Source organism: Eptesicus fuscus, chromosome 12, assembly GCF_027574615.1.
Source record: "Eptesicus fuscus isolate TK198812 chromosome 12, DD_ASM_mEF_20220401, whole genome shotgun sequence".
Classification (NCBI taxonomy): domain Eukaryota; kingdom Metazoa; phylum Chordata; class Mammalia; order Chiroptera; family Vespertilionidae; genus Eptesicus; species Eptesicus fuscus.
The window spans coordinates 30,833,552-30,860,550 of NC_072484.1; the positions used below are offsets into that span (position 1 = coordinate 30,833,552).

Here is a 26,999-nt window from a genome sequence, read left to right on the forward strand (position 1 = left end):
GGCACATTGAGGAGCATCAAGAAGGGGATGTGCCTGGAGCAGAGGAAGCTAGTGAGAAGCCTACGGGATGTGGTGGAGGGGCAGGCTCAGGTCACGTGGGTCTGGCAGGCCCTAGAGACTCACGCGAAGATGAGGAGCCACCGAAGGGTTGGAAGAGAGGAGTGACCTGCTGTTCAAGGTCTGCTTTTGTTCCCTAGAGTGTGAGTGAGCAACAGGAGGGCAGGGACTTTGCTTTGTTCGCTGCGGATCGGCAGCCCTGGAAGAGCATCGGGCCCTTGAGAACACTCCGTAAATATTTGAACAAGTGGATGAACAAATGAATAAATTAATGCAAAGACCGGATGAGTCCATGATTGACTCCTTCAGCCATCCTGCATTCTATCTACCCCCATGTTTCAAACCCGCCCCGCCCCAACCCCCCGCCGTTGGGCTGCCGCTCTGCGCCACAGCCGCCAGAGGGCGCGGAGCGGTGGCGTTGCCAGCACGGAAGGCTTTCCCTGAGGCACCGCGTGAGGCGGGGCCTGAGGGCGGGCGCCGCTCAGCTGGGCCGGACCCACCCGCGGGCGGAACGCGACGGAGCGGCTGAGGCTGTGCAGAGACGACCGGAGCGGTTTGGGGAGCACACGGGCGAAAATGGCGGAGAGGCAGGAGGCTCTGAGGGAGTTCGTGGCGGTGACGGGTACCGAGGACGACCGGGCTCGCTTCTTCCTTGAGTCGGCCGGCTGGGATCTGCAGGTAGGGCCGCGAGGCAGGCTGCGTCGGGCAGGCCGGGGGCTGCGTGGCGCGGGCGCCTGGCACGTCCAGCCCGTGGTGGCCGAAGCGCACAGTCATCCCGCCGGGCCGCGGCCCGACACAGGCCTTAGGGGCCTGCGGCCGCTTGACAGGCGTTTCCAGCTCAGCTGGGTCGTGAGAAAACGCGGGGCAGCCCCGGCCCGGCCCTGCCCTGCCTGGCCTCAGTTTCCCCTCCTGCCTCGCCGGTTCGCTGGGCCAGCGAGACGTGGGCCCTGCAGCCACCCGCGTGGATAAGGGGACCCTGGGGGCGTGGCGGCCGCGCCGATTCTCGGTCGGAGGCCGGGCCGAGAGACCAGCTCCGCAGGGGAGCAGCGGTGGGGGCCGAGGTGGTCGTTTATTTCCATTTCCGACCGTAGGAGGAGGGAGAAGCCCGGCCAAGAATCTGGCCCACGCCCCCTCCTACCTAATTGCTGGGAGAAACTACCTCCGGGGTGGTGGCGCAAGGTTGGAATGTATTTATCTTTCTTAGCTACCTTATCTGAAAAATGGAAGTCTCGTAGAGATTATTGTCTAGTTCACTGGCACGTATTAGATATTCATAAATACTTATTAAGACATTAAGATGAGCCACACGCAGGGTTTTTGTTGTAAACTGTTTAATCACCCGTATGTGGAACAAGGCCCGGCACATAAAAATCATAGAAAGAATTGCATAAATGTTCCTGGCCAGCGTACATCTTGGGTAGAGGATGATTAATGTTTTATTGAGCACCTGCCATGAACCAGATGATGTTCTAACTGCTTTACGTGTCTTGAGTCATTTAAACTTTGCATTTTGCAGCTAAGTTTAAGGGAGCTTAAGTTACTTGCTCAAGGCATCACTACCTACCAGGTGGAAGAGAGAACATTAGAACTCAGTGATGTCTGATCCCAAAACCCAGCTTCTTTACCACCATATGCCAGGCACTTTACATATGATGATTCGTTTAATCCTGGCAACGCTGATGTTAAGACTAGCCTCATTGTACAGACGAGGATTTGGAAGCTCAGAGGGTAATTGATATGCCAGGGCTACACAGCCAATAAGTAGTGAGTTGGGGATTTGTACTGGGTCCGCTGACTCCACCATTTAAATTGCTTCCCCAAAGAGAGTACGCATCACACCTCTGCAGACTCGGTGTGAGCAAAGCTCTCGTGCAGGGCAGAAATACAAAGTGCAGTTTCTGCCTGAAAGACCTAGAAGCTCACAGTGTTACAATTAGCCCGACATCAGCCCCAGTCTCCTCACACTGTAGGTGGGGAAACAGTGTCACACATGTGACATGATCTGCCTGGCCAGGCCATCACTTGAATGAAGGCACCTCTCAGTGCCAATCACTCATATCCCATGACTGCACACTTTCTCCTGGCGAGCCTGTTGTGTCCTGCAAGTTACATTATATCCCATGAAGGCACACAGTTCCTAGTAGGATGATTATGTCCCATAACAGCTCACTGCCTCCTTTAAGGCTGGTGACCTTGTGGACAGAAGCCATGTCTTTTTCATCTCTGTAGACCTCCGTGCTCTATTTCTCCGCAAAGTAAGTGTGATTAGTAAATGCCTGCCCATTGAGTCGAGAGAAGCAATCACAAATGGCCGAAAGACTTCCATATTCCTTGTGTATAAAGCTAAGACATGACTCTGTATAAATATTAAAGGGTTCTCTCATCCATTGTGCAGGTTTAGTGGGATGGGTAGGAAAGAGCCACAGAGAGAAAGTAGAAGTAGCATCTGGACTGGCCTCACACTCACAGTTCCTGACTCCTGGCTGTCACATAAGAGCAGAGAATAAGAGCCTGCGCACACTGCCTGGGATGGAACCTGGCTCTGCTCCTTACCAATTGTGTGACCTTGGCCGTTTTCTTAATTTCTGAGGACTTCGGTATTAACTACAAAATGAGAGGATAGTAGTTAAAATTACATAGGGTTCTTTGAGGATGAAGTGAGTTAGCACATGTGCAGCTACACTCAATGTGGCATGTAGTAAGTGCTCAATAATTGTACACGGCTTTTCCTAGATCATGTCTTTAAATAAAATGAGAATGAGGAGTGTCTCCATCCCAGCCTTCCCTCTTGCCTTTTCCCCCTCATAGTAGGTGGAATTTGTTTCGGGTAACAGTTGGTCTAATTTTCTATGACCCTCAGGTACAGACCTACTTGTAAGTGTGGGCCATATCTTAGTGTCTTTGCTCCTTTGTACTCAAAGGATATCTGTGTTAGATGAAGGCCTGTGTAAGGATCCCAAGTAACTACCTCTCTGTTTCAGATCGCCCTAGCGAGCTTTTATGAGGATGGAGGGGACGAAGACATTGTGACCATTGCGCAGGCAACCCCCAGTTCATTATCCAGAGGCACAGTCCCCAGGTAAGGGCCAGTTTCAATGATTGCTACATGGGTGTGCTTCCAGCAGTGATGAGGAGCTGTTTCCTAACTTGACAGACGGTTCAGGCCTGGGGTTATGGACCAGTGGGTTTCAGTGACAGAGTTAGACTGACTGGTGGGTCCTAGTTCTTTGTCCAGAAGGAAACTCTGGTGGCATTCTCAGAAGCCAAGTTTGTGCTAGCACCTTAGAGGAACTCTGTGTTGAGCCTGCCTTCCCCCAATCCAACCCTGTTTGACCTCCCTGTTCCTTTCCTGTAGAGAGATGCAGAACACTCTCCGGTGGGGACTCTTAGTGAGTGTGGTTTATGATCGTCCTGGGGGAAACCACAGAACCTCCTTTTAAGATGTTTGAGGGTCTTTCATTTATGAAAGTGAGGAGTGGCCTCCATCTCTGAGGTTTCAGTAGAAACTGAAGGACTTCCTTCCAGGGGTGCTGTAGATGTACAAGATTAGAGTTTAAAAGGGCTTTTGTTGTTGTTTTGGATTGTTTGTTTGTTGACATTTTAGGATGCCCATTACCCTATTAAGAAGTCTTAGAGCCCAGCTGGCATGGCTCAGTGGTTGAGTGTCGACCTATGACCCAGAAGGTCACGGTTTGATTCCCGGTCAGGGCACATGCTCGGATTACAGGCTCAGTGCCAGGTGTGGGGTATGCAGGAGGCAGCTGATCAATGATTCTCTCTCATCATTGATGTTTCTATCTCTCCCTCTCCCTTCTCCTCTGAAATCAATAAAAATACATTTAAGGAAAAAAAGTCTTACAGAAAACAAATGTATTTGGGTTTGACTTCAATCCTGGAATATAGATATAGTGTTTCTTTGCCAGTGAGTTGCTAATTGTGTTTCTGAGCCTTAAATTACACATCCCTTTGTTTGTTTGTTTGTTTGTTTATTTATTTTTTTGTTAATCCTCACTTGAGGATATTTTTTCAATTTTCAGAGAGAGAGGGAGAGAGAAACATCAATGTGAGAGACACACATCAATTGGTTGCCTCCTGCATGCACCCTGACTGCGGCTGGGAATGAACCTGAAACCAACCCAGGTATGAGCCCTTGACTGGGAATTGAACCTCCAACCCTTTAGTGCTTGGGCTGGTGCTTTAACCATTGAGCAACACTAGCCAAGGCACATTTCCTCCCTTCAGTAGAACACTAACCCCAGATCTCATTGCTTGCTTAACTTCTTTCCCTACCTCCCATTTCCAGAGGAAAGAGGTTGTAGACAACAGATCTTTTCATTATTCGTAGGTGCTAACCTGTGAGATCTCCTTAATGGCACATCAGGTTGTTACTGCCTAGAACATGGTTATAGGATAACTGCTCTTGCAGCTGCTGGTATAAATAGCTGATCTCCTGGAGTGTGAGTCTTTTCATAGCCACCCCAGGTTACTGTTGGGGTGTTGGCATGTCAGAGATATAGAGCAGGAGAAGTTGAAATTTAGCCTATGATGTCAGTCATGTATTCACACCTCTCTTCTCTAGTAATCCCAAAGTACTATTAAGGGAGTGGTTAAGAGATCTGTGACCTTGGGCAGGTTACTTAACATCTCAGTCCCTCAGTTTTTCTCACTTGTCAAATGGGAATGATAATAGTCCCTACCAAATAGGACAGTGGTCGGCAAACTCATTAGTCAACAGAGCCAAATATCAACAGTAAAACGATTGAAATTTCTTTTAAGAGCCAAATTTTTTAAACTTAAACTTCTAACGCCACTTCTTCAAAATAGACTCGCCCAGGCCGTGGTATTTTGTGGAAGAGCCACACTCAAGGGGCCAAAGAGCCGAATGTGGCTCTCGAGCTGCAGTTTGCCGACCACTGAAATAGGAGAGTAAATGACTTAATACTTACAAAGCACTTTGAATACAAAGAGCTATTATTATCATTTTATTATTACTGGCATCCATTCTCACCTTCCCCATTTTTTCTTTATGTTCTTTTGTCATTTCACAGCAAGTATACATATTTAGAAATAGACATAAAGTAAAAGAATCAAGGACGTAGGAGAGTTTAATGTTAAGACTGAGGGCAGTAAAAGGCTGAACACATGCAGACGCAAAGGCCTTGCTTTATTGCTCTGGTTAAACCTCAGACTTGGCATTGAGGGAAAGGAAGGGCAATTTGTTGCATTGTTGTCCTTGTCCAGAAGGAAAACACTGACTACGTTCTCCGAAGCTGAGCTTGTGCTAGCACCTCAAAGGAATTCTGTGTGGGGACTGCTTCTTCCCACCCCCAGTCCTGTTTGACTTGACTGCTGCAGGACACTTAGCCTCTTCTCGGCTCTCTCCCCGTGCTCCACTCTCTTTCATCTCAGATATCTTTCATGTCGCCCTGTGAATGACAATTAGTAAGTTACTCCTTTGACTCTAGACTCGAGCAAGGTTCTTAGTGGGAGGCTCTGAACTCTTTGGACAAATCCTTGGAATTAATGTGAGAAGGTTCGTAAATTACCTGAGATTGTAGGCAAAAATTTGTAGTATTTTTTCTGCCAAGGAAATCCATAGCATTTATCAGATTCTCAAAGGTCTTCAGGACATAAAGATTAGTCATTGCTACAGGAGAAAATCTAAATTCCTTCATAGTAACAGCCACCATTTATTGAGCACTTACCAAGTACCAGGCACTGGATTAAGTCTTTACGTATATCTCTTTAGGCCTCTCTACAACTCTATGAGGTGGATACTGTTGTTATTTCCATTTTACAGATCCCAAGATCACACAGCTAGTAAAACAAGGATCTAAATGCAGCATTCTGGTTCCAGCATTCAGCGTTCAGCTGAATCATGTCCTGCCTCTCCTTGTGGACTTTCAGGGTCCTCCAGAGTGCAGTGAACTTGCCATCCTAATTGTAACCTCCCTTTTCTCATTTACCTCACTGATTTCTTGGTGTCTCGGTTTTGCCTTGTTTTTGGTTCTTCTGCTTTTGTTTGAGCCTCTTATCTGACGGGGCATGCCTACTCTTGCTTTCTGCCTGTCCAGATCTGCTTCTTTCCGGGTTTAGCTCCATCCCCACCTTCCCTATGGAGCATGTTATCCCCAACCCATAGGCAGGACACCACAACCCTGTGCCTCAGAACTCCAGTCACAACTGTAATTCACTTATTTGACGCCTATCCTTTTCTGCTCGGTAACATCTCTACTGTGTTTTCGTGAACTCTTCTCCTGACATTTAACTTCGTTTTTATCACTAAGTAAATCATAAGTCCCAAGAAGTGGTAGGGGCTAGTATTTCAGGAGCACCCACATCTGTCTAGCTCTGCCAGATATCCTCACTTATGTTCTCATATCTCAATTAGAGGCCCGGTGCACGAAATTCATGCACAGGTGCGGTCCCTACGCCTGGCCAGCTATAGAAGCACGAATGTCTGTCATGGAAGGGCAGGTCCCAGCTGACCCCTGTGCCCTGGGCAGCACCTGGGTCCCTGGGCCCCCATGTGTCCCCCTTTACCTGAGTCATCAGGCCCCCACATGGCTCCCTCAGCACGTGGGAGCCGGGTGACGGCTCTGACTCCTGTCGCCACCACTGGTTGCCGTCTGTGGGATAATCGGTGGGGCGATTAGGCCCCACTCGCACCTGCCTTGACCTGGCACCACCTGCTCAATTGCTCCACCATCCTGCCACGGTCCTGCTCTTGTTGGGGCCAGCAGCACCTCCACTGCCGCCCAATGCCAGTGCTACTTTGCCAACACCTGCCGTGTTCCACGCTGCCTCCTGGTGGTCAGCGCACGTCATAGCGAGCAGTCCGAACTCCTGGTCGAGGGAACAATTTGCATATTATGCTTTTATTATATAGGATAGCTGTGAAAGTAGGTAGGGTGCTCACCATTTCACAGGTCAAGAGCCTTAGAAAGGTTGAGTAACTCACAGTTGCTCTTATGCCAGATTCAAGCCCAAGTCTGTCTAACTCCAGAGTTACTTCTACTTCCCGCTCAGCACCTCAACCCCTGTACCTAGCCCAGGGTCAACCAAGAGGTAGCAGTTTTTGTTTTTTTCTTCCATCTAACAAAACTATACTTTTTGAGAATTTCAGGGACTACCATTGTCTGATCTAAAATTATACTGTCCATTATAGCCCCTGGCCTCATGTGGTTGTTTAATTAAAATTAAGTATTTGTACTTAACCACATTTCAAATGCTCAGTAGCCACATGTGACTAGTGGTTCCGTATTGGATAATCCACACTGCAGAAAATGTGATCTAACAAAGGACATTTGTGCCACTTCAGGGTTCCAGGGTAGCTTGGGAGATAGAGTTTTGATGTTGAAAAATTGAGATTTCTGAGACATTTTGCCAACTTGTGGAGGACAAAGATAAAATATTCTGAAATTGGCAGTGTCCTCAAGACATCCATACCATTAAGGTAACTCTCAGAGCAGAGTTTCTCAAACTTGAGCATGCATCAGAATTAGTTGGAGGGCTCCTTAAGAGCTGATTGCTAGACACTCCTCCATAGTTTCTGTTTGAAGAGGTCTAAAGTGGGGCCCGAGGATTTGTGTTTCTCACAGTTTCATAAGTAATACCGATGCTCCAGTCCAAGGACCAACACTTTGAGAGCCACTGCTCAAGAAAAGTACTTGAAATGTGCTACATTATGCATCAGTACCCGGTTGTTCACAGAAAGCCTATGAGGTTGGTGCTGTGATTGTCTCTATTTCCACCTGAAAAAACAAAGGCTTAGAAACTTTATTAGTATGCCCAAAGTCCTAGGGTAGGAGGCTAAGTTGGGATCGGGTGCAGATATGTGGACATCAGATTCTGTATTAGGTAATGTCAGAGTCTAGATATAAAAACTTTTGGGGAAAGAATCAAACCCATATCCAGAACAAGTGGTTTGCTCAAGCAAGTGTACACACGTGTATTTGAAGATGTTTAACAACAGAAAGACAGGATTTTTTTTTTTTTTTTTTTACCATGTCATATAGAACATCAAAGAATGCCCAGGAAGTTGCTCTCAACTAACTTGATCAGGGAATGTATTCACCTCATCAATTGGTCTTTGTCCTCCCATTTCTAGTTGATGGAACCTCAAAGCCTGTTCTGTCCCCTACTTGTTTCTTTGAAATAAATCTTCAAGACTGAACTGGAACTTTTTCCTAGTTAAACAATTCTTCCTTCTCTGTCTAGCCTGACTAAATCTTGCCCTCTTGCCTCCATATCATAGGAATGCAATTATTTTCTCCTAAGAAATACAGAAAATCCTATCTAATAAAGAGGGAGTATGCTAATTGACCCTCACACCGTCGCAAAAGATGGAAGCACCCACAGCCAATAAGGAGGAATATGCTAATTGACTGTCCTGCCCTCAAAGATGGCGATGTCCACAGCCACAAGAATGGCGGCGCCCAATCCCCTTAGCACCCCAGCCACTCAGGGCTGGCCCAAGAAGCAGGCAAGCCTTGGTTGGTGGCTGCCCAGCTGATGCCTGAGGTACAGGCAAGCCTCAGATGGCGGCTGCCCAGCCTCCCAGGGCCGCCCAAGACTCAGGTAACCAGGGCCGGCCAAGGCTTGCGCTGCCGGCAGTGGCAGCAGCAGAGGTGTGATGGGCATCGCCTTCCCCTGATCGCCAGGTCGCCTCCTGCCCCTGAGGGCTCCCAGACTGTGAGAGGGGGCAGGCCGGGCTGAGGGACCCCCCCTCCAGTGCAAGAATTTTCATGCACCAGGCCTCTAGTTTTACCTAATAATAGACAAACTTGTAAATTGACCATACCTCCGCTATGCCCACAGCCAATCAGAGTGAATATGCAAATTAGAAGGCCAAAGGTGGCGGCTGCCCAGCTGCTCCAGGTGCAGAGTGGCCAGGCGGGGCAGGACGCCTGCTATGAGAGGGAGGGCGGAGGGTGAAGGGATGTACAGGAGCGGAGTGCCTCAGTGAAGACAAGACTGCAGACTCCGGAGTCTGCATTGAAGACGAAGATGGCAGGTTCCGGCTGGAGTCTGCAGTGACACAGTGAAGACGAAGATGGCAGAATCTCTTGTTGCAATTGGCCTCTAGTGTTTTTATAAAATGAGTGTCTCGTGATCCTTGAAAAACTAAGATGGTTCTTCGTGGACAAATCTAAACTAGAAAAAAAGTGGCAGTGTAAGACAAAGTCAGAGGGGGGAGTTAATCCTTCACACACCCATTTTTTGTGTGCCTCTCTACCACACCTCAGACAACTGCTTTTTTTCTAAACACTGAAAATACTTCTTTTTTAAAAAAATTTTTTTAATTGATTTCAGAGAGAAAGGGAGAGGATGAGAGAGATAGAAACATTAATGATGAGAGAATCATTGATTGGATGCCTCCTGCATGCCCCCAACCGGGGATCGAGCCCACAACCCGGGCATGTGCCCTCAACTGGAATCGAACCTGGGACCCTTCAGTCTGCAGGCTGACATTCTATCCACTGAGCCAAACTGGCTAGGGTCATTAGTAAGTTTTTTAAATAGTGCAGACCCCCATCTTGTTCCTCTCCCCCTTTCTAAACTTATTCTCAATCCTGTGTCACCTTGAAGAAATAAATGCCACATTATTTTATATATAAACTTGGAGAGATTAACTGTCTTCTACAAAGATCCTCTTCTTGACCACCAAAATATCTAACCCCAGTGTCCTCAACTCCTTAACAGCTGGTGATGGGGGTTACCTTTCATGAACTTCCCTGAGATAATTTTGTTGTTTTCTGCATCTCTAGCGATAACAGGGTAACATCCTTCAAAGACCTCATTCATGACCAAGATGAAGATGAGGAAGAGGAAGAGGGCCAGAGGTGAGTCTTTGATGGGGGAGCACAGTCCACAGAAAAGTCCTTGATAATGTATAAATCATGGTAATGTGTAAATCATCTAGAAGGATAAACATGTTTGGTTATCATTACCTATTACTACCGTGGACTAGTCACACACATAGTAGAAACAGTCTCCCCCTCCTCCCAGAGATAGCTTAGAAGTAATCCCTATCCCCTGTTACTACTGCTTTTATTTTGGTATATTTGGGGTTTATTTTTGTTTTTAATGGTTAAAATATTTATTTGTTGAAGAAAATTATGAGAAGGGAAACAAATCAATAAGAAAGAAAAAAGTAACTTATAATACCACAACCCAGAGGTAACCAGGTATCAATATTTTTTGGTGTATTTCTTTCCAGCGTTTTCTTTTTAATTAAAGCAATACATTACAGCCCTGACAGGTGTGGCTCAATTGAGCATCGTCCTGTGCACCAAAAGGTTGCTGGTCCGATTCCTGGTCAGGACACATGCCTAGGTTGCTGACTCAGTCCCCAGTAGGGGGTATGCATGAGGCAGCTGATTGATGTTCTACTCTCACATTGTTGTTTCTCTTCCTTCCTCTCCCTCTAAAAAAATCAGTAAAAAAAAAAAACACATCTTAAAAAAAAAAGTCAATACATCGTTCCCCACTAGCATGGCTCAGTGGTTGAGCTGCGACCTATGAACCAGGAGGTCACAGTTCAATTTTCAGTCAGGGCACATGCTTGGGTTGTGGGCTCCATTCCCAGTGTGGGGTATGCAGGAGGCAGCAGGTCAATGATTCTCTCATCATTGATGTTTTTATCTCTCTCTCCCTCTCTCTTCCTCTCTGAAATCAATAAAAGAATATTTAAAAATAAAATAAAAAGCAATACATCACATAATAAATAATAAAAGGCTTATAAATGTATACTTCCCCTACTATACACGCACACATACTGTTTGTTTTTAACTTTTAGGAATGTTATAGTGAGATTAGTGTTCATTGTAGAAAATACAGAATAGTGTAATAAAAAAATACAAACATTCATCTACTATTTGGTAACTACACTTTGTTTTATATACTGTATTTTACATGTGATGGTCAGATAATTTTGTTTTTTGTAAAATAAATACATTTTGTTTTATATACTGTATTTTACATGGTGATGGTCAGATAATTTTGTTTTTTGCTCTGTTGGGTTGCTCCTACATCTTAAATACTTTTTCATGTCGTTAAAATTATAAGTGTTTTCAGTGACTATAATAATACTTCATATGGATGTCCCAACATTTAGATTGTTTCATTTTTTACCACTATAAATATTAGTGCTTTGAACATATCTGTCTGTTAATCTTTGACTACATTTCAGATTATTTTCTTAGAATAGTTTCTAGAAATGAAAATACCAGGTCATGGCCATGAATGATGAATGTTTTTTTAATGAATTTAGTGTTTGTTTTTTAAAATCTTTATTGTTGAAAGTATTACAGATGTCCCATTTTTTCCGCCATTGACCCCTTTGAGTAACCCCCCCCACCCCCCCGCCTCCCACCTCTGGTCTTTATCACACTATTGTGTATGTCCATGGACTATGGGCATGAATGATTTTAAGACAATTGTTGAACAGGCCTCTAGTTCATAAGCAAGGCTTGGAGATCCCTTACAGTCCATTGAGCAAAACTTCATCTACCTGAAATGAGCAAGAATGAACTGGCTGCAGCCTCATTTCACGGGTTTTGCTTCTCCGTGGACTCTGCCTCGGTCTGTCAGACATTCCTAAGGAACATTGTGTAATAACCATTATGGAAATGCAATTAGCTTACCCTGGTCATTCTTTGGGAAGTGGGCTGAGAAATTGCATGTGTTTTATTCTCTGATTTCATCTGAATACACTTTACACTGCCTTCAGCCTTCTTGGATACACTCAAGGTTGAGAAAGAAATGTTAATTTTTGGGTTTTACACTCCTTGAGTGACAGGCAATGTCATCAAGTATGTGACTGCCTAGCTCCTAAATGACCTGTCTTCCAAGCACTGACCCTTCATTTCACCTCCTAATTACTTCCTTGGCTCCTCAGCATTTTAGACCTGATGACTCTGGTGGTAGTGTTCTTGCCAAAGCCTATAGCTTTGCTTTGCATTTCTTTTTTTTACATATATATATAGTTGATTTTTTTACAGAGGGGGAGAGGGATAGAAACATCGATTAGAGAGAAACATCGATCAGCTGCCTCCTGCACACCCCCTACTGGGGATGTGCCCACAACCAAGGTACATGCCCTTGACCCGAATCGAACCTGGGATCCTTCAGTCCTCAGGCCAATGCTCTATCCACTGAGCCAAACCGTTAGGGCTGCCTTGCATTTCTTAGGGAATGTCAGGAAATGAAAGGCTGAGACTTATTTTTATAGGTTCTTAATTCCCCCTACCCAGGTAATGCTATTGACTTAGCTGTGAATAGGAGTAATAAGGAGGCAGCTAGCCAGGCTATGTGACTCCTGGTTTTCAGACCCAGGTAAAAAAGTGCTAACCTAATCTCAAGCATGCTTGGCCCATTGCAACACCCAATGTGGGTATCTTCAGGCTTGTTTTTGAGCATCCCTGATCTTTTCCAGTACCCTCACCTCAGTGTCACAAGACTAGCAAGGTGAGGTAAGGCTTGGGTGAGCTCTTGGTGCTATATCACCCCACCTTACATGTGTGCATTACTTTGTGCTTGTTCTTTTGCATACATCTGCTGATTTGAACCTCATGGCCCTGACTTAAGGAGCAGGTAGGTAGGGCATGTGGTTCTTCCCTCTCATTTCAGAGACAAAGAAAATAAGGTACAGGGCAATGCACTGGCTTGCCCAGGGTCACTCTGCAGCAGAGCCAATACTGGAGTCTCTGCTGCCTGTACTAACTATGCCATTGTCACCATTAACACAGAACTGCTAGTGGTAGCTGCTTCTGACTGTGACCATAGTTGCTATGTTCTGGAGAGGTTCTGACCACCGTATGGCTAATTGCCAGTGGGACTCTCCGGAGCTGACTTGCTGTCATGCATGCCTGGAATGCCTTTCCCTGATTTCTTCACCTGATAATCTCATCCTCTTACTCAAGACTCAGCTCAGAAGAACCTTTCCTAGGAAGCCTTGCCTGTCCTCCCCAGCTCCAGTGTTCCTAGAGTATCCCTTATACTGGCCTGCTGCTGCTCACCCTGCATTTTGCCTGCCTGCCTCCTTACATATGCCCCAACTAGATAGTAAGTTCCTTAAAGATGAGCATTGTACCCTTCTCCTCAGTGTGCCCATCACCTAGCCCAGAACCTGGTACATACTGTATTTGTGTTTTCAAGTGCGTTTGGTGTTAGATGTGTATTTTCTGCACAGGTTTTATGCCGGAGGCTCAGAGAGAAGTGGACAACAGATTGTTGGCCCTCCCAGGAAGAAAAGTCCCAATGAGCTGGTGGATGATCTGTTTAAAGGTGCCAAGGAACATGGAGCTGTAGCTGTGGAGCAAATGACCAAGAGCCCTGGAGAGACCAGTAAACCAAAAGTGAGCATAGAAGGCCATCTCTGTCCACAGGACTCAGGTTCCAGCAAGAGAAGGAGGCCCTTCTCACCCCCGTAGTGAATTTTTGTTTTGTTTTTCATTTGTCGCTTACTCTCATACACAGAAGAGCAGCACAGTTTCTCCCACCCTTTAATATGAAATCAAGATTTGGAGCAGTGTTTTCAAACTTGTGACCTGTGGTTTGGGTTGGGTGCAGAACCTAACCCATTTTTATATGGCCTATCCGATTTGACTTAGTGTTTTGCTTTATTTTGTTTTAGTTGAATTAATAGGCACCTGTTTTATATAAAATCTGGATTTCTGTCTCTTTGGGGAGATCAGAAATTCTGCAGTTATCCTATACACCGTTTTCTACATGGTGATGATTAACTAGAGCTAGGAGCAACTGTTCTCTTGAGCCAAGCAGCATTCCCCTCTTCCAGTTCTCACCCTAATCCTGGCCACTTAATGACCAGGCATGTAAATGGCTCTGCAGTTCCACCTGGGCCTGTAGCTCTACATTTATGGAAAGTGGACCTAGTAGTTAACGAGCTTTTACTACATCAATAGAGGATCCCCACCTCTATTGACCCATTCTTCAAGTCTTTATGAATTTTTCTTTTATAGCCATTTGCTGGGGGTGGCTACCGCCTTGGGGCAGCACCAGAGGAAGAGTCTGCTTACGTAGCAGGAGAAAGGAGGCGGCATTCCAGTCAAGATGTGAGTGTGCATCTACCTTCCTTAGGGGGAAGTTTGTGAACTGTTCTACCATTTTTCAGAGGGGACTGGTCATGTTACACGTGAACCAGCAGCCTGTGAAAGGGAAGAGACAGTGCCCTTGCTATGGCCCATGAACAGAGAGGCTTACCTGAGAATCCAAGGTAGCTTTCATCTGGCTGGGCAGGGGCTCTGAGAAGGGGTAAGCAGAGGGGATGGACAAACAAAGGAGTCAACTAGCACTCCATGGATCTCAGGCAGAGAGCAGTATATTCAGGGTTGTCTGGTGGGATAAGCACAGCTAAAGAATGATCTCCAGACCACCAGAAGACGTGTGAAATGCAACTTTAAAAATAAAATTTTCTTACTATTATCCAGTTCTCTTGTACTTGTGCATAAGGGTTCCCCCTCCAGTAAGACTAATCATACTATATAAACAATTTTGAGGTTGTTTTAATTTAATATTAATGCCATAAACTTTTTTTTTTAAGTTCTCTCTCTTTTTAATATATTTTATTGATTTTAGAGAGGAAGGGTGAGGGAGAGAAAGATAGAAATATCAATGATGAGAGAGAATCATTGATCGGCTGCATCTGTATGCCTCCTACTGGGGATCGAGCCCACAACCCAGACATGTGCCCTTGACACAGAATCGATCCCAGGACCTTCCGTCTGCAGGCCAATGCTCTATCTACTGAGACAAACCAGTTAGGGCCATAAATTTTTTCATATAGCCTTGTCACCATTAGTTTCCATAATGTATTTGTTTTTTAATCATTTGGGCTTTTACTCCAAAATAAAAGGCCAGGAAGAAGAAAATAGAAATTCTATTCACCTGAGGCAGCTGCTAATATGTTGGTTTTTAGCCTTCTAGCCACTTTTCTATGAGTACATATAGGGAGTTGTAGATATTTTTAATGACTGCCAAATAGTCCGTAGGTAGTTTAGTTGAGCACAAACTACATGCCAAGCACATTGGCAACCCTTCTGATGAAGCCACAGTTTCAATTAAATCATCTGCTCAGAGCAGCCACTGAATTAGCAATTGGCAAAATGAAAGCACGGACCCAGGTTTGCTTAAATTAAAGCCCATTCTCTTAATCTGTGCCATATTATTTTATTTTAGGTTAATACTTACTTGATTGGTTATTTCCTGAGCGTATATTAGTATTTGTGCTGTATTTATTTATTTATTTATTTATTTATTTATTTGAGAGAGGGGAAGGAAGGTTAAGGGAGAGATAAAAACATTGACGAGAGAAACATCAACATAGATTGGCTGCCTCATGCATACCCCCTGCTGGGGATTGAGCTGGAAACCTGGGCATACGTTCTGACTGGGAATCGCACTTATGACCTCTTGGTGCATGGGTTGATGCCCAACCATTTAGCCACACCAGCCAGGCTGTCTGTCTGTGTTTTAATAATGGCACAGTAAAATTGTAAAAACATGCTAACTTGTAGGTTCACAATGGTGTGGTTCCTGACAATGCATGGACTGCTTACCTCCTGTTGTCACAGGTTCATATAGTGTTGAAGCTCTGGAAGAGTGGATTCAGCCTGGACAATGGTGAACTCAGAAGCTACCAAGACCCATCTAATGCCCAGTTTCTGGAATCAATCCGCAGAGGGTGAGCAGAAAAATCCTCTTCTAGATTCCAGGTCAGCGAGTGAGATGGGGTGATCTGAATGTTTACTATTTAAGAAGTAAACATTTGTAAGCAGATTTAGCACAGTTGAGGTACAGATTCACAGATCTGTGCCTAAAACCTTCTGCGTCTTTTTCTGTTTGGTTCTTGAGCAGAACCAAGTGACCAAATAAATACAGGTCTCTACCATGCCTTTGAGTAGACAAGAGAGAAGGGGAGGCAACAGATAGCCATGAGAGTAGCCAGCCTTCTGTGGAGGCCCGGTGATTTTCACTGAAAAGTTTATACTCTCACTGCTATTCCCATCCTTCTCTGTGTGGGTCCCAGCATTGCATTTTCTCCTGCAGGGAGGTGCCAGCAGAGCTCCGGAGGTTAGCTCATGGAGGGCAGGTGAATTTGGACATGGAGGACCATCGAGATGAGGACTTTGTGAAGCCCAAAGGAGCCTTCAAAGCCTTCACTGGCGAGGGTCAGAAACTGGGCAGGTAAGGAGCAGCACAGGTGGGAGCGGAATTGCCTGTTAGGCTCAGCATATCCTGTGTATTGCTCACTTTGTGTAAGTCTTCACTCTTTACAAAGTATTTCACATTTTATTTTTATGGGAGGAAAATTAGGGAGAATGTGGACTTTGATGTTAATAGACCCGAGTTTAAATCTTCATTTTCTAGCCACGTGACCTTGGACTGTATAGCCTCAGTTTTCCCAGTTATAAAATGGGACTGATGAGAGTCCTTACCTCCTTGATTATTGTTTCGAGGAGCACACAACACTGCCCCACAATGAGCAGTCGGTGTAAGCAGTAAGGGTAACACATTGCTGCTTTGACTCAGTAATTTAGAGTGTGAAGCCTTGTGGCTTAAGGCTGAAACAGACACACATACACAGGTCATCTGAAATGGGGATTCAGGGGGAATAAGGAATCTTAGACTCTTCTCTCCCAGCAAACCCTGCAGCAGCATTGTTCAGGATCCAGAAAAGCTCAAGGATACTGTTGACCAGTGCAAGCTATGTTAGCTCTTATTTCTTCTGTGCTCCTTCCTGACACTCACTCTGTCACTTCCTGTGACTTTTCTGCCTGTGTCCTCTGGCACGGCCTCCATCTTGCATTCAGACCCCTGATGGGATCTGGTTAATTGATAGGCACTGTTACCTCTGATAGGCAGAGTTCTCCCACCAGACCCTTGACCAGCCTATATGCAGGCTGCCTTGTCTCGGGTCCCATTCACTTTTGGCCATGGTCATGGGGTCACTTGACCATTATTCTTCTGAGGGAACTGAGTACACATGAGAGGCACTCGGAGCATAGTCCTTATTTTACAAAGAGAAAGCTGAGGCTCTTGGACTTTAGGGTTACCCTTGGGTACATGACTGGTATGTGTTGGAGCCAGAACCCAGGCCTTCTAATTGGCATTCCTTCCCATAGTCCTGCATGACAAGATATCCTCTCTGACTTAGATCTCGCAGCTCTTCCATTGCCCTTTCTCTTCTCACCTTCATCTGCAGGGATCAGAGTGTGGTCTATCAACAGCTGTGCTCTTTGAGCTGCTGGCTGGCCCTCTCCTTGGATTCCCTACCTCCCTGTCGGCCATCATGCCTCATCGGAGGCAAGGGTCATAGCTCAGAGCATTAGAGACCAACAGATTATAATTTACCAGAACAAACATAGTTAAGTCCACCCTGTTCTCATCATTTCACCTACCACATTGGGGTCCTGGGTTACTCCAGGACAACCATTCTCAAAGTAGTCCATTTGTAGCTTTCCTGTCGGCTATGGTAAGCTTTGTAGTACACCAGATAATTTTTTCTTTTATTTTTATTAAAATGAAGTGTGTTTATTTTTTTAAAAAGCTAGAAAATGCAGATAAAGAATAAAAACGATTCCTAAACCTAACTCCAGGTATATTCAGTCAGTATCTTGGAAGTATCCTTCTAGTTTTACGTATATTATAGTATGCGTGTAAACATGCTCTTTTAGCACTTGCTGTTTTGCCTAATCCATATAGTATATTGCTGTCATTCCATATCAGCAGAAGTATTTCTATAACTTTATTTCTAATGCTAATATAATTTTCTGTCCTGCGTATGTGCTATAATTGAACCAGTCTCTACTGTTAAACATTTAGGCAGCTGCCAGTATTATGAACAACATTGTAGTGAATATCTCTAATTAAATCTTTGTATGCCCCTTAATCATGGACTAGGAGTAAAATTGTTGGCTCCAAAGGTCTTTACATTTTTACGTTGTCAAATTGACCTCCAAAAAAAGGTTTTATCAGTTTTTTACCCACCAGCAATTATAGGGAAAGGCTCAGAACACCATGAAGTTTGGGGATTGTTCAGTTTCATAATACTAACAGGAAATGCTTTTATTAGAAGATTCAACAATATTATGTGTACAAGACTCCACATCTCAAAAAATGAAAATATTTTTAAGGAAGTCTGTTTTAGCAGGATGGGAATACATACTTTATTAGTGTGGAGAATGAAACCATAGATGGAAACAGGGTTTGATAATCAGGTGTGGTGTTTGTCAGCTAAATAAATGTTCATTGCCAGTTCCACTTTCATTTTATTTCAGTTCTGGTGTGTGTGTTTTTTAATGTGTTATTGATTTTTTGTTTGTTTGTTTTTTCAGGGAGAGAGAAAAAACATTCATGTGAGAGCAAATTGTTAATCAGTTGGCTGCCTCTGGCATGCCCTCTATCGGGAATAGAGCCCACAAGCATGTGCCCTGATGGGGAATCAAACTGGCAACCTTTTGCCCTAGCCGGTTTGGCTCAGTGGATAAAGCATTGGCCTATGGACTGAAGAGTCCTGGGTTCGATTCCGGTCAGGGGCACATGCCTGGGTTGTGTCCTCGATCCCCAGTGTGGGGCATGCAGAAGGTAGCTAATCAATGCTTCTCTCTCATCATTGATGTTTCTGTCTCTCTCTCCCTCTACCTTCCTCTCTGAAATCAATAAAAATATGTCAAAAATTACTTTATAAAAACAAACAAACAGGCAATCTTTTGGTGCACAGAACAATGTTCAACCAACTGAGCCACACTGACCAGGGCTTTAAAAAAGTTTTATATAGTTAAGTGAGATGGGATTTTAGCTTTTTAGTCTAAACCAGATGGATAACCTTTTGGGTTTGTTTTTTGTTGTTCCATTTTGTGGGGGATTTTTTTGTTTTGTGTGTGTGGTGTTTTTTTTTTTTGTGTGTGTGTGTGTGTGTGTGTGTGTGTGTGTGTGTGTGTTTTATCCATAAATTTTACTGTTTTCCATTGTCATCTTGTCAACTAAAATGACCTGGAACGAAAAGTTTAAAAAAATTTTCTCAGATCTGCCTCAAAAGTCAGTCCTGGGTTTTTTTTCTCCAATGACCTGGAAAAATACTCTGAAGTGAATGAATAGATTGTTCTCAGTTGAAAAAAATTCTTTCAGTTACATTACACTTATTTTATTGTTTTAGATGTTGCTGTTGTTTGCATGGGAACTAATTTGAAGGTTTGGATAAGACTGCATTTACTTGAGTTTGAGTAACAAACACCAGGAGTTGCACTTGGGTGGGGCTGGGTCATTACAGTGTGGGGTGAGCTTTGGCTGCTCCCCTTGCTTTGTAGTAGTCAATTTGATGGCAGGGTCTCAGAACTTACAATTGTGGAAACAAAGCATCTTAGTGTCCACTTTATTTTCACTACAAAGGAAATGAGCATCAGGTGATTCAAGCTCTTAATCTGAATAAGACACAATTTCCCTGTGACTCATATGGTATTTTCAGGGAGACAGTAAAGAAACTCCTTTTTTAATAGATGTCTGATCTGATCTGACCATTCCTGCCCCTGGATGAAGTGCCCTCACTGCTACAGATGGCCCAGCCACTGCTGGAGAGGAATGACTCAGGTGATAGCAGTTCTCGAGCACCAGACACAGGCTGGGCATCCCTTGAACGGATGCACATTGCTGTCCTACACGATGATTAGAACAATATAGATCTAATGTTCTTTGAATGTCTTGCTTCAAATTAGAATCACAAGGCCGGTATTGAGGTTTCTCCTCCACTCCCTACCTCTCAGCATAGGCCAGAGTGCCTCTCAGGTGACCTTCCATTTACAGCCCATGGGTAGACAGTAGCATCTCTGAGTGATTTGGGTCCATCATTTAGGCAAACATAGTGGAAGAGGACCTTGAAGAATGATAGCAATCAGCTATTTGAGTGTTTTCCTACAGTTAACGAAGCACTATACTAAGCATTTCATATATATTATGGCCTTTAATCCTGTTTTGATCCACATTCTACAAATAAGAATTCTGAGGCTTTTTTTTCTTGTTATTGAGTTTATTGGAGTGACACTGGTTAACAAAATTATACAGGTTTCAGGTGCATAATTCTACAACATGTTAAATGTAAAAACATTCAAACCTGTAAGAATTTTTGTGAGTTTATTTTAGCCAAACTGTCGACAATTGCCAGGAAGCAGTATCTCAATGGATTGGGATAATGCTCCAGAGAAGGGTGGTCTTTCATCTATTTTTATACATTGCATCAAAGGAGGAGACAGGTGGGTTACATGAAATCCATTGGTGATAGACAAGAGAGGTAGGAGAAAGCAAAGTGGGGAAACCTCTGGGAGTGGATAAAAAGCAAAATGATAGACACATACTTAAGTGGGTGCAGGATAGTTAACAGTCAACAATTAACATGACAACAATAACAAGAAAGGAATTTGTATCTGTCCTGGCACCCAGGCACATTAGGTTGTGCCCCAAGGGGCCCAGAAAAAGAGAAGTTACAAGTTACCCAGACATTTCAAGCATGTGTTATCATAGATGCAAAAAGACAGATAGGCTTAGTTAAGGTAAAGGTTGACCTTGTCAGTGAAGATTCCGGCCTAGGAGGTGACTACCCACCAACTGCTTTTAGTTAAAGTTTAATTTCAGACCATCCTTTGTGGTTACTTAGGTCTTTGAGTTTGCAAGACTGCCATGCAGGCCTCCCCTGAGCTTGTCAGGTCAGCATGTGGCCCCTTTCGTCCACAAACACATAATCTGTATACTTAGTTTGTGTTTACCACTCCAAAGTGGTAAAAGTCTGTCCATCACCATTTATACCCCCTTTACCCTTCTCCACCTTTCCTAATTCCCCCTCCCCTTTGCAATCACCACTCTGTTGTTCGTGTCTATGAGTTGTTTTTTCTCTCTCTCTTTTCTGTTTTGTGCAATTCTCTGTCCATGAGTCAAGTCACACCCAAGGCCAGTGCAGAGCTGGGTTCCCTCCATACTGCATTTTACCCTGGAATACATATATATATTTCAGACAGGAAGGGAAAGGGAGAGAGAGATAGAAACATCAATGATGATAGAGAATCATTGATTGACTGCCTCCTGCATGCCCCCCATTGGGGATCGAGCCCACAACCCAGGCATGTGCCTTTGACCGGAATCGAACCTGGGACCTTTCAGTCCACAGGCCAACACTCTATCCACTGAGCCAAACCAGCTAGGGCTGTCCTGGATGTTCTTCCATAGCCACATAGACTTTTATATGTGTTTCTACTATATTCTGGGTATGGTGCATTATTTTTAGCTATTATCTTAGTAATTATGGGAGATTTTGTTTAACTCCCATTTTATTGATGAGGCAATTTCATCTTGGGGGTAATGTTTCTGAAATCAAGTCTAGGTCAGTCTGACTCCTAGACCTGGAGAGTGTGGTAAGTGTTAGGAGTACAGGACCTAGAGCTAGACAGCTTGGATTGTATCCTGGCTTCACCTAGAACCAACACTGAAATTTTGGGAGAGTTGCTTAATCCACTGTGCCTTGGTTTCCTCATCTGTAAAGTGGAGGTGATGAATCCCTTCCTCGAAGGCTGTTGTGAGGATTAAATGAACTGATACTTGTAAAGTACTCAGCACAGGGTCCAACTTGGTAATGCGTGCTTCGTAAACATACACTATATTTATCATGCTTCCCTAATCAACCTTATTTTCAGAGTATGCAAGAGAAACAGTCAGACGCATGGCAAGTCCATGTGTCATGCTTTCTTTGACCTTCAAATGATGAGCACCAGCTCTATGCTAGGCTGTGCTAGGAAGAAAGCCAAAAATATCAGTTGCTTTCTTGTATGGAGTGTCCTGTCTTGGGCATTCTGCATACATTATCTTATCTAATCCTCATAGCAGAACAGTTCCTTGTGCTACACATAGAGAAACTGAAGCCCTGGGAAGTCAAGTGACTTGTTCAAGGCCAGTCCTCTTGTTTAATTTAGTGGTAGAGCTGGGACCAGATGGCCGGTCTTGTGCTGTTTCTCCAGCATCACACTGACTCCTGAATAATAATGGCTGCCATTTAGTAGACTGACATTCTCTGCAAGAGAAAACAAGTGTAACATGAAAAGGACATGGTGCTAGAATAAGTTTGCCTTAACCGCACAATCTCTCAAGACCTTTAATACGCTAGTGCCCCATGATGCTGCTGGTGTAGTGATATGTGGCATTTCTGAAACCATCCTGGAGATATCTCAAGGGACTAGGACCCCAGGAAGCACACTTGGGAAATGACTTCCAGTTGAATGTGCTGAGTCCCCTTCTTACGTTTAAAGATCAGAGGGAAGGGGGAGGTATAGGGACTGATCTGCTTAGAGGCTTTGAGGGGAAACAAGATCTGCAAAGGCCTAGGCCAGGGCATCTGCTAAGAGAAAGGCTTCGAGTGAGATGTATGTTGGTTTACAGGAGAGAGACAAAGATCAGAGAATTGGGAGTTCTATGTACATTTTGTGTTTGTCAGCTACCCTAATTGCTTTATTTGATTACTCCTTAAATTCCCACAAAAACTGAGCAAGGCTGGTAGCCTTAACCCTTGTTAAAAATCCTTGTTACTATTCTTGTTGAAACTAAGGGACCTTAAGTAACTTGCTGAGCACACCATGGCTAGTGGGTGAATTCCAGCCCCGGTCCATCTGCGAGCTCTAAACACTGCAGCAGACTCCATGTCTTATTCATAAGATATAATCAATCCCTATGGTGTCGGGCACTTAGTTGGTCTTCAGGAAATCCCGCACCCACCCCCCTTTCTCATGGTTGGCACATGAGTATGAAATAGACACATGAGTGAGGTTTCAGTAGGGAATGCAGGCCTGAAAATTCCATCACAGGGAAAGAGTCTAGACCAGTGATGGACAACCTTTTGAGCTTGGTGTGTCAAACTTCGCCAAAAAACTGAGCATAACTCGGGAAGTGTGTCACTTTGAGGAAAAAACATTATTTCGCAAATGTTTCATCCTCAGGAGCAGCAAATGTTTCATTCTCGGCATGCGGCCGCTGAGGCCACGTGTCATCAGAAATGGCTACGCATGTCAGTGCTGACACGCGTGTCATAGGTTCGCCATCACTGGTCTAGACTCATCTCTTATGTCCCATCAGCCACTGCCAGGCTGTGTCAAGCCTGCCTCCACTGCAGACTTAGAGTGTTCCTCTCCCCATTCTGCCCTCCACCTCTCTCATTGAAGCTAAACGCATTCTGGTCTGTTGGACCCTCCACGTTCCGGCCATGGTCTCTCCCACCCCAGGCTGTCTTGCATACAGCTTTCCTCTCTTTAAGCCCTTATTCATGTGAGGACATCAAGGAAGAAGGGATTGAATAACTTGCCCAGTGTTACTAGGAGTGAGGGGGAGCTAGCAGTAATCCAGAGTCTGAGGCTAATTCTGCTGGGCCTATAAGTTCCATGAGGGCAGGCATTCTGTCTTAATCATTCCTGTTTCAGCAACACCAAACACAATGCCAGGTGCAGCAAATGCTTAGTAAAAGTCAGACAGGATTTCCCTCCTGCTACGGGCCTTGTTTTTGTTAGTATCCTGACACGATCCTCTCTCCTCAGCACTGCACCCCAGGTATTGAATACCGTCTTTCCAGCCCAGCAAGCAGAAAATGAAGCCAAAGCCAGCTCTTCCATCTCAATCGACGAGTCACAGCCTACCACAAACATCCAAATACGGCTTGCTGATGGCGGGAGGCTGGTGCAGAAATTTAATCACAGCCACAGGTACCTTATGTTGTCTGGCCTACCTTATTTTAGGAGGGTCCCAGAGATTCCCACAAGAGGGGGAAGCAGGGGACTGTTTTCTTCTAACCTCAGCAGGCACTCCATGCCTTTAGAAAAGGAGACAGTGGAATGGAAAGCATGCAAGTCTGAAGCCTTTGGCCCCTACTCCCATTAAATGTGGCCAGTGACTGCTCTCTTGCCTATTGTGGGTCTCATTCCTTACCTGTAAAATTGGGGGATTGGATTCCTTAGGGATTTTTCAGCCATCAAACTCTTTGTTCAAAAGAAATCTCATGCTAAATCCCAAATGTAGAACAGATAAAATTTGAACAGCTGTGCTTGATAGAGAGGAGAGGAGACACAGTACCAGCATCCCACCCATGGCTTTCTCTGCCTCCTTCCCACAAGGGGTCTCTGAAAATGACCCGGCTATTAAGCTCTCTTCCAGATCTGGCATTCTTTTCCTGTAATCCTAAACAAACCTTAGGCCTCAGCTCAAATGCTGCTTCCTTGGAGCAGCCTTCCCCCATGTACAGAACACCTGCTCTTCTATCTCAGATCATCTGGCCTGGATCAAAGCAAACTGCCTCCCTCATTTTAAAGACTCAGAGTGATGAAGTGATTAGCAGGGGAAGATAGAGTAAAGATATTTGACAACTCCTTTTTTTAGACTAGCAGTGTCTAAATGTCATCAATCATAGGCCAGGTGAACCAGAACCCACATGTGGGACTCAATGAATGGCTTGACAATCCTTGAGTGTTGACAAGGTTCACATGTCGGGTAAGCTGTGAAACAGGCCCCAGGAGCACATGGAATCTTTGTTCAAACATTTCTTGTTCAGTAGGAACTGTTCACTGCACTGTCAGATGCTTTGTGTTTAAGGGAATTAATTCATGTCACTTGTCTGAGTTCTTTGCCTCAGTGTCATTTCACTCAGTAACTCCAGCCTTTCAGCATGAGTGTTGCTCACTCTCCCGGGTGGACAGCCCATCCCAAGAGTTTACCAGCTGGTGGGTAAGTGGATTCTCCTGGAGGTCTCGGACTATGTCATGGATGTCTACGTCCTTAGATGTGCCAGATTGTGAATTGCATAAATTTTAAGTATTGGAGGTAGAAAGAAGTTTCTGTTTAAGCACTCTAGGGGAGAAGGCTGGCTCTTTCAGATCACTCTTCTCATGTTCACAAGATTCAGGACACAAGCAGTATCTAGAGTAGGGATTCCTGGCACTCACGTGTTACTGACCTTCAGTGATTCTTCTCACTAATAGTTTTAGTAATTTTCTAAGAGACATAATATTTGCTGCCCTTATGGAATTCATGGTCTACAGGGGGAGACAGACCTTCATCCTATCCCAAAATTGTTTCATTACAAACTTGATCAGTACTGTGGAAGCAAGATCCGGGGATGGAGCTTTGGGGGAAGGCTGCTCCAAGGAGGGAGCATTTGAGCTGAGGCCTAAGGTTTGTTTAGGATTACAGGAAAAGAATCAGGCAGAGGAGCCTCTAGAAAGAGGGGCCCAAATATAGGCAGGGAGCATAGCATGATAAGGAACTGAAAGGAGAAGGGTGGTGTAAAATCCGTCAGGCCTTGGGACCACAGTAAGGAGATGGGTATTTCTCCCAAAGAAAATGGGAGTAACCCTGAAGCGTTTTAGGCAAGGGAGTGACCTGCTCAGATGGGCTTCCAAAGGAGAGCTTTGGCCACTCTCTAGAAGATGAGGCCAAGGGAGGGGGCTTGGGGGATGTGGTGCATCCTGAAGGGTGGGGTTTGTGGGTAGCAGAGAAGGGCACTGCTCACCACTTCCCACTCACCCCTGCTCCACCAGGATCAGTGACGTCCGACTCTTCATTGTGGACGCCCGGCCGGCCATGGCCGCCACCAGCTTTGTCCTCATGACTACCTTCCCGAACAAAGAGCTGGCTGATGAGAACCAGACCCTTAAGGAAGCCAACCTGCTCAACGCCGTCATCGTGCAGCGATTAACATAACCACCCGGCCCTGCCAGGTGGCCTCACCTTCCTCCTGTGTTTCCCATGGCCAGCTGCCCCGTGGAGACTGCCCCTTCCGCCCCCTCTTGAACACCCAGCAGTCCAGTGCCGTCTCCTCCGTAGCTCTGGGTTCTTAGATCTCCGTTGGACATTTGTTTTCTCCTTAGTTGCATTTCCTGGGTTTTTGTGACGATCAATGGACTTTAAAGAAAAAAAAATAATAAAAACAACTAAAAAAATTGAAGGAATGTTGCCAGCATGTTATAGGGAACCTCTCCCACTGAAATAGGCTTTGATTGCTTTAAAATAATTTCTCTCCAGGGCCTGTGAGAAGAACCTTTCCTTTCTGCATAAAAATTGCTTGTGGCCCACAATACCCATCTACTTGTGTGTCCACGTGCCTCTCCCACGATGACTAGTAGAGGATTTCCCCCTGTATAAGAAAGGAAGTGGGGGACTTGTAGAAAGAGGATTTGCAGCCACTTACTCCCATAAGAACAAATCTCTTGCCCAGATAAAACCAGGCAGCAGCAGATCTAGAGGCACATGACTCCTTCAGATGAAAATAAATATTCCCTGTGCTCCTTTCGCTCAAACCCTGGGAAGTTCGAACCAGTTGAGATTCTAATTTCACCTGTCTGCGCCGGGCCTTTCCTCCCTCATCATCTGGGCCATTGTCACCCTGGTGATTCTCAGCTGCTCTGCCATTGCTTTACTCCACATGCAGAAGTGTATACCTAGGGAATAGATGGGGTATCTTTTCATTGGGAAACAGCTCGTGCCAACCTGAGTTCAGAGTCAGGGTATCTTACTGAGAAATAATAAAAATATTACTGAGTACCCTAGCCAGTGTATCAGCGGATAGAGTGTTGGCCTGCGCATCGAAGAATCTCAGGTTCAATTCCTGGTCAAGGGTGTGTACCTGGGTTGCAAATTTGATCCTCTGCCCTGTCAGGGTATATGCGGGAGGCAGCCAATCAATGTTTCTGTCTCTTCCCCTTCCTCCTTTCCATTCTCTCTGAAAAAAGAAATGGGAAAAATGTCCTCTGGTGAGGAATATATATATATATATCTATATCGCCTAGCTATTTGATAATGATGTGTGTGGCAAATCAAATGTTGAAAGGGGAGGGGAGGCCTGTGCTGAGTAAATTTTAAGAGTAAGGGTAATGTCAGTGCCTGGCTTTGGTGTGCAGGTTCCG

General features: G+C 44.9%; 1 protein-coding gene across 3 annotated transcripts; it reads left to right on the forward strand.

Moving 5' to 3' along the window:
- Positions 1-537: 537 nt before the first annotated feature.
- NSFL1C (NSFL1 cofactor) lies at positions 538-26,041 on the forward strand. Of its 3 annotated transcripts, XM_008140997.3 has the most exons (9): positions 541-735; positions 3,039-3,136; positions 9,828-9,902; positions 13,253-13,418; positions 14,043-14,135; positions 15,654-15,763; positions 16,129-16,266; positions 23,643-23,807; positions 25,635-26,041. In XM_008140997.3, the coding sequence occupies exons 1-9, from the start codon at positions 634-636 to the stop codon at positions 25,795-25,797; spliced, it is 1,110 nt and encodes a 369-aa protein (XP_008139219.1). In that variant the 5' UTR covers positions 541-633; the 3' UTR covers positions 25,798-26,041. The 3 variants fall into 3 exon arrangements, with proteins under 3 accessions (XP_054579954.1, XP_054579953.1, XP_008139219.1); XM_054723979.1 differs by lacking the exon at positions 16,129-16,266 and having other exon boundaries at positions 538-735; XM_054723978.1 differs by lacking the exon at positions 9,828-9,902 and having other exon boundaries at positions 540-735.
- Positions 26,042-26,999: the final 958 nt, after the last annotated feature.